This window comes from Stegastes partitus, unplaced genomic scaffold (assembly GCF_000690725.1).
Source record: "Stegastes partitus isolate 25-593 unplaced genomic scaffold, Stegastes_partitus-1.0.2 Scaffold439, whole genome shotgun sequence".
NCBI lineage: Eukaryota > Metazoa > Chordata > Actinopteri > Pomacentridae > Stegastes > Stegastes partitus.
In genome coordinates, this window is record NW_007578170.1 from 468,636 (window position 1) to 476,555 (window position 7,920).

Below are 7,920 nucleotides of genomic sequence, written 5' to 3' on the forward strand. Positions count from 1 at the left end.
AACGGGTGAAATTGATTGCTAACAGTATGGCTAACGGTTGAAATTGATTGCTAACAGTATGGCTAACAGTTTTCTCTGATATTCCTGCCCTTGTCGTCGGTCAGATCTTGGAACACACCCCGGAGGTCCACGCAGACCGAAGCCCTCTGAGAGAAGCTCTGGAACGAGCCGAGGAACTCTGCTCTCAGGTCAACGAAGGCGTCAGGGAGAAGGAAAACTCCGACCGACTGGAATGGATTCAGAGCCACGTCCAGTGCGAAGGGCCGATAGAGGTAAACATGCACAAAGACGCTGTGATGGGCTAACAGGTTGGCAACCGGGTTGACAATGTTTGCTAATTGCATGGCTAATTTTGAGCAAACAGTGTAGCTAACACCTGAAATTGTTAGCCAAAATTATGTCTGCTAGTTTAAATTGTTGGCTAATGGTTTGGCTAACAGCTAAAATTGGTACCTAACAGTCAAAATCGTTTACTAAGATTTTGGCTAGCAGTTTGAAATCACTACCTGAAAGTATGGCTAATAGTTAAAATTGATAGCTAATCGTATGTATAACTTCGGAAATTGTTAGCTAACAGTGTGGCTACCAATTGAAAATGTTAGCTAATACTATGGCTAGCAATTGAAATTGGTAAACATGCACAAAGATCTGAGTGTTCCGGGTTTTCCGGCTCTGAATGGGCCTTTAGCGGGTCACTGCACACGTACACTACATGCATCGAGTCTGCGTTTCCATATTTGACATAAATCTCTGAATTTTCCTGTTATTTCTGACCATTTTATAAAGAACATTGTCTCTTATTCTGGAGTAAACGATTCCCCAACTAACAAAACTGGTTTTCAAAGTATATTCTTATGACTTGGTGCTGACTGAACCCCTTTAGAGACCACCAAAAACGCCTTTATGCAGCAGAAACCCTCCATTTGAAGACTTCTTGGTGCAAGAATCTCTGCGTAGTTTCTCACAGTTGTGTTATCGCTGCCGTCAGCCTCCACAAAACATTTCTTTTTGGCTGCCGATGCGTTAATTTCTGCTTAACAGCTTGGTTTTTTTCGCACTTGTGTTTGAGATCAGACTTGATGTTTTCTCTCCCCAGAACAAACGGAGGATTTCTCACTGTACTTGACACTGTGCTTCCGTCCTCACATCCTCCCACAGCCACGTCTGACTGTCTCCGTCTGTCTTGCAGCACTTAGTGTTCAACTCTCTGACGAACTGCCTCGGGCCTCGCAAGCTGCTGCACAGCGGTCGACTGTACAAAACCAAGAGCAGCAGAGAGCTGTGGGCTTTCCTCTTCAATGACTTCCTCCTGCTCACCCACGGTGCCAAACCCTTCTCCTCCTCGGGATCCGACAAGTTATTCAGCCCCAAAACCAGCATCCAGCTCAAGATGTACAAAACGGTGAGCTGCAGGCTGGAGGCTCTTCTCCTGCAGCACAAGATTATAAATAGCAGCACAGAGTTGAAATATGAATAACTTTCTTTAATAAACAATGCACAGGGAAGCTCTGGGGCTTTGACTTTTCTTGGAGCAAAACAAAAAGTTTCTTCTCTGTCATGTCCTGAACCACTCCGTGCATCCTGTCTGAATCCATCGCTCTGTTTTCTGCTCCAGCCGCTGTTTCTGAACGAGGTGTTGGTGAAAATGCCGCCGGATCCTTCCAGCGACGAGCCGATCTTCCACGTCTCACACATCGATCGGGTCTACACTCTGAAAACTGAGACTTTAAATGAGAGGTATGCAAGTAGAGGTACCGAGAAGCACTGATTCCCAACCAGGAGTAGAATAGAATAGAATAGAAAGTAAATATAAATATAGGTAAATATAAAGTATAAATAACCCCGACAGGTACTTCTGCAGGAGTCAAAGGAGGACGTGGAAAGACGAGCTCAGATTATCTGAAAAACTGAAATTATTGTTAAAGAATTAAGTTAACCTGAACAAGAGAAGTCACCAGTTAACTAAAAATAATGGATAGCAGTAGAAATAACAGCCGGAAGCGGTGCATAATCTATAGTTGATGAGTGAATAAATGGTTTATTCAATAGTATGGCTGACAGTTGTAAATTGTTAGCTACGTATGTGGTGAACAAATGGTTGGCTAAAGGTGTGGCAAATAGTTTAAATTATTAGCCACAATACAGATAAATAATTAAAATGTTTTAGGTACAGTGTGGCTAAAAGTTNTTAGATTTTTCCAAACAGTTTTGCAAACCACACATGGTACCGTTATGGACCATCAGGAAGGTAAAAATGTTTTCTCTTTTTACAGTTTCTACCAGATAAATGGTCAGTTGCTTTCAAAGAAATTATCCCTCGAATGACTCGTTTCCTTCAGTTTGTTATATCGCTGCTTTTTGTGCATGCAAGAGGTTTGCAAACTTAAAAAAAACTGAAGCAAGTAAACTCCAGAAATACAGTTATAAAGCTGGGAATATGCAGACTATGGGCTTTTTAAACATCCTTTGGTGGCAACACTGCACATCGTCCCAAACCCAGCGTCCCCGTACTGAAGCATGGCGGCGGCAGCATCATCATGCAGGGACGCTTCTCGACTTTTCATTTATGTGAAAAAGTATTTTCATATTTAAGTGTTTTGTATGTTCTGTTTATCCAAACTGCTTTTCAAAGTCGGTGCATTTCTTACACCGACTCTGAAGCCTGGTGAAAGTTCCTGCTGGTTGTCTTAAATGCTTGGAGTCGCTCATACACATGAAGTCATGTTGTAAACCCTCATCATTTTCTCAGAGCCCTGCGTGTCCGTAAAAAGACCGGCGGCGAGAACATGCCCGTCCAGCTGATCGGTGACCTGCTGGCCTCAGAACTCGCTCACATGCAGCCGTACATTCGCTTCTGCTCGTGCCAGCTGAACGCCGCCGCGCTGCTGCAGAGCAAAACCCACAACCAGCAAGACTTCAAGGACTTCCTCAAGGTTCGGGCTGTTTGTAGTGAACTCTGGATGACATGTGGTTCTGTGAGCTGCAGTAACATGTTCTCCATCTGCCTCCTGTTGAGCAGAAAATCGCCACCAACTACCGCTGCAAAGGCATGCCGCTGTCCAGCTTCCTGCTGAAGCCCATGCAGAGGATCACCCGCTACCCTCTGCTCATCAAGAATGTACGTGGAAAACACCCCGTTCATGTCCAATTAGGTTATTATTACACATAAAAAAAAGGTAGAAATGAGAGAGAGGTATAAATTTATAAACTGATGAGTGAATAAATGGTTGAAATAGCTGCCTAAAGCTATAGATAGCGGTTGAAATTGTTAGCTTAAAGTGTGACTGCTAGTCGTATANATGATGAAGCACGGTGGTGGCAGCATCATCATACGGGGATGCTTCTCGACTTTTCTTTTACGTGACCAAATATTTTTAAGTATTCTTTATGTTTTGCTTCGTATCTTTTTGTAAACTAAATTTGTTCCGGAAAATATTCCTTGTTCACTTCTGCATCATCAGCTTTAGTTTTTTTTGTCAACTCACCCGTAATCACAGACTATTTGATGTACTTGTTAAATATTTTAGATTCTGAATCAATGACGTGGTGACACATTGCTGAGAACGTTTCAGGTTTTAATCTTTAATAGTTCTGAAGATGTTGTCGTTCAAACAGCCTCACATTTCATTGTGTGAATAAACCTGCTGAGAGTTGGTTGTAGGGCAGTTTTTTTATATCGAGCTTAAATTTCACAGATACCTTCTAGAATATCCATCGTTTATCACCAGAAAGTTTCAGGCCAATCGGAGGTGTTCCAGCTGCAGGAACCTGGTGGTTTAAGGTGGACCGACCCCACCGCTCGCTCACTCCTCGACTCATTCACTCCTATGCAAGCCATGAACGGTGCTTTATTCCCGTTTCGTTCGGTGGTAGCAGTGTTAGCATCGCTTCTGTTCCTGTACTGCGACTACGATGTGCCTCACTCTGTGCATTAGCTGTAAATACAAACGTCATAGAACCGGTAATAAAGGGAGATTTTAACATGCTGGTTTGTGTGGGATGTTTTTTTTTGTTTTAATATTGAAAGCAGAGTGTTTGTGTTTGCCGTGCACGCTCCTGCCTGTGCATGTGTGCTTGCATGGCTGCCGGCTGCAGGGTGCGCCGACCTGATGACGCTGGACACCATGACGCCGCAGGAGAGGAAGAGGCAGGGCTACATCCACGAGCTGATCCAGACCGAGGAGACCTACGTGGAGGATCTGGAGCTGGTGCTGGAGGTGCTGCGCCTCGTTCTGCAGCTTAAAAAGCCCCGATGTGGGTCACAGTACTGAACGTTTTGTTGTTGACGCCTCCCAGGTGTTCCACAAGCCGATGGCCGAGTCGGGACGTCTGACGGAAACCGAGATGGCCGTGATCTTCGTCAACTGGAGGGAGCTGATCATGTGCAACACGAAGCTGCTCAAGTAGGTGCAACATCTTTGTTATCAGCAATCCTGATCGATATCTGGATTCAACCCAGAAAGTTCTGCAAAGTTCTCATCTTTTTGAGTCACCAGAACGTTTTTCTTAAGCCTCTGAACTCTGAGCAGCTTCTTGTTTTTGCTCCTGTCACAGTTTTTCCCTCCATGGAGAGAACTCAGAAATGTCTTGAATGACAGAAACCAAAAAAATNCAGGACGGCGTGGGTCCAGAAAATCAAAGCAGCTTCTGAACACTTCATAGAGACGGAGAAGAAGAAGAGAGAAAAAGCTTATCAAGGTGAACAGAGTCACATGTGGGCGTTTGGGCCGCATGTATTACAGAATATAGATCTAATTATAGTCACAACGTATTAAGGATTATTCTGCAGGAACTTGGATCTTAAATACAAATTCTTAAAAAAGCAAAAAAGCCAGAGCACTGATCCTTTAAGAAGAAGAAACCTGAGACCAGCTGTCGTTTTTCTTGTTTTTATGTGGTAAAAGCATTAAATACACCTCTCCTAAACATCTCCAAATACACCTCAAACCAAACATATTTCTCACCGTTTAGATTTAGTAAAGCACGCACCTGAATGTGCGTTTTGTTATCCACCAAACACCACCTGTGCTGTGACCTACATCTTTTCTATCTCAGCCCGTTCTCTGAAGACCAGCGGCATCGGTCGACTCCTGGTCACCGTCACCGAAGCTCAGGAGCTGAAGGCCTGCAAACCCAACGGTGAGTCCTTCGCTTTTAAAAGCACATCGATCTGTTCTGCTGTCGTTAAATCCCGTCTCTGCTCAGGTAAGAGCAACCCGTACTGCGAGCTGACCATGGGCGCCCAGTGCTACACCTCCAGACCCGCCAGCGACACTCTGAGCCCAAAGTGGAACTTCAACTGTCAGTTCTTCATCAAAGACCTGTACCAGGATGTTCTGTGCATCACCGTGTTCGAGAAGGACCAGTTCTCCCCCGACGGTCAGTGGACGATGAGGATTATTTGTTCTTTACAGGGATGAACAGTCGTCTTTCCACAGAAGACGTAGCTGCACCAGCTGTTGTTGTAGTTGTAGTTCCAGGTTGTGTTGTGTGATCTAAAGTTGGTGCCACACGTATGACCTGGTCCAGAGTTCGCTCAGCATTCACACTTTAGCTGCACATTTGGCAGCAAGTTTGCCAGAAAAACATGTATTATAAAACAGTTCTAGTGTTTTTTTTCCTGTAATTTAACAAAACAGGACAATTCTGTAAAACAACTGATTTACCATTTTTCAGTTCTTAATATGCAGAATTTTTCTTTTTGAATAACTTCAAATATCTGTCAGATGATGAGATTTTTACTGATTTAAGCAGTAAAAACAGTAACTACATGGTGAAACAAAAGAGAACAAATTCATTGGGAATATTTTTTTTTTTTTAAGATTTTTGATGTGTTTTATTTTTTTTTTTCAATTTCCACATAATGATTTATTTTTTTCAGATTTTCTTGATATTATCTGCAATTTAGCAAAACAGGGAAAATCTGTAAAAAAAAATAATAATAATAATTTACCATTTTTCGATCCTTAATATACAGAATCTTTCTCTTGAATAACTACAAACATCTTAAATTCAGTAAAAACAACAAACTAATAAATAAAATAGTAAACATGCAACCTAACAGGATGGAACCGTTTAAGATGTGGTTTTGTTGTTTTTGTTTTGTAAATGTTGCACAGCTCACACGTCATTAATCGACGGATCAGAACAAGTTTGTTCCCAAATGAAACCACTTTTGTTTTTTTTAAATAGCAAAAATAAATTTTTAAAAAACTAAAATTAAATAAAATGCTAAAAATAAGATTTAATAATGAAGAAAAAAACAGCATATAAATAAATTAAATGTGATGACTGAGGTGTGTTTTTATCTGTTTCTTCGGTACCGGATGCTTCCTTCGTCTCCAGACTTCCTGGGTCGCACCGAGGTTCCCGTGGCGACCATCAAGAAGGAGATGGAGAGCAAAGGAGCGGCGACCCGCCGGCTGCTGCTGCACGAGGTGCCGACCGGAGAGGTCTGGGTCCGACTGGACCTGCAGCTCTATGAGCCCAGCAAGTGAGGAGATGAGAACTCCGTCTGGCACCAGAACAATCACACAAAGTGCCTTTTAACGCTCGTCTTGGATCTGAGCTTCTACTGACCTCAGACCAGCTCTAATGTGAATCTGACTGCAAAGAGCTTCTGACTGGACTCAGGTCTTAACTGTAGATCTGCTGAACGGTTGACATTTGGTTCATCCACATTTCATATGTTTTACTGCTGATGGAATAAACATCACAGACAAACTAAGTCTGGATTATTTAAATCTGAATTTATTCAACTCAAACTGTATTCCAGTGAACTTGGATTCAGTCGAACGCTCAAGCTGAGAAATTACACCTCAAGTTCACGTCACGATTATTCACGTTGAACAAACACGTTCAGACAGAAATAATCCAGCGAACACGTTCCTGCTCGTACTGTCTGTAGCTGCTGCCGTGAATCTGCCTCCAAGTTCTGGAGACGGTGCCAATAAAATGTAAACGGAGTAAAAACAGGTTTCTGCGTCGTGGCTTCGAAGCACCGAGAAGGTGGTGAGACGAGGAACCGAGGTTTTATTCAGACGTAGGTGACGGTGGAAGCTGCTCTGGTTGGTGGAGATGTCTGGAGGAGGAGAAGAAACATCTGGAGGAGGAGCAGCAACATCTGGAGGAGAAGAAACATCTGGAGGAGATGAAACATCTGGAGGAGGATCCGGACTGAAGGTTTGTCCAGTGAAGCAGCTGCACCAACGTGAAGCATTTGGGCGTCTAGTCTCGGTGAGACGCGTTTAAAACTTCAGCATCAGGAGTAAACATGAAACTCTGTCGTCTCTGCAGCTGCTCCAGCTGCTCCTCGGCTCTCCTTCGTCCTCGGCTTCGTCCTCGGCTGGACTCGGCGTCGGAGGACTTTGGAGGTCGTGGATGTGAGACGGGCCGGAGTCGCTCTGAGGTGGAGACGCTGCTGGTCTGTGTTCACATCCTGAGACGGAAGGAAAAGGTTTTGATTCAAAGAGCGAACACAGGAATCAGCTGAGATCAGGATGAGAACGGATCAGCGGAGGTTCTGTTTACGAGGCGTTTAATTTCCTCCATGAGTTTCAGAATCACGATTCAACTCAACGAAGCTTTTAAAAGCAGAAAACAGTCGCTGGTAGTTTGTCTCACGCTGAGTTTTTGAATCTCTTGCAGTTGAATATTCACACAAAGACAGTTATTGTCAGGTTTAAATGTGCAAACGAGGCGTTTTCTGTCCCAATAAATCAATAAAAGGAACAAAGGTGGACAGTTTGAGATTTCTGGATCACATCTGGAGGAAAACCGGTTTCATTTAGAGTCCAAAAAAAGAACTAAAAACCAACCAAACAGGGTCGATTCTTGTTTGTTTGTTTGGTTGGAAACTAAAAACTAAAGTTCTAGAGGTTTGTTTTTGGTTTATTTACTGTTTTAGTGGCATTCATTCTG

General features: G+C 43.2%; 1 protein-coding gene across 1 annotated transcript in view; it reads left to right on the forward strand.

Moving 5' to 3' along the window:
- The window catches only part of LOC103360434 (intersectin-2-like), a 57,358-nt gene extending 50,631 nt beyond the window's left edge, over window positions 1–6,727 (forward strand). The window contains exons 27-33 of the mRNA XM_008286184.1: window positions 58–272; window positions 1,190–1,402; window positions 1,616–1,737; window positions 4,616–4,698; window positions 5,056–5,139; window positions 5,206–5,379; window positions 6,346–6,727. Coding sequence (XP_008284406.1) covers window positions 58–272; window positions 1,190–1,402; window positions 1,616–1,737; window positions 4,616–4,698; window positions 5,056–5,139; window positions 5,206–5,379; window positions 6,346–6,497 — 1,043 coding nt within the window. The 3' untranslated portion in view covers window positions 6,498–6,727. The remainder of the gene's footprint in view (window positions 1–57; window positions 273–1,189; window positions 1,403–1,615; window positions 1,738–4,615; window positions 4,699–5,055; window positions 5,140–5,205; window positions 5,380–6,345) is intronic.
- The last annotated feature ends 1,193 nt before the right edge of the window (window positions 6,728–7,920 follow it).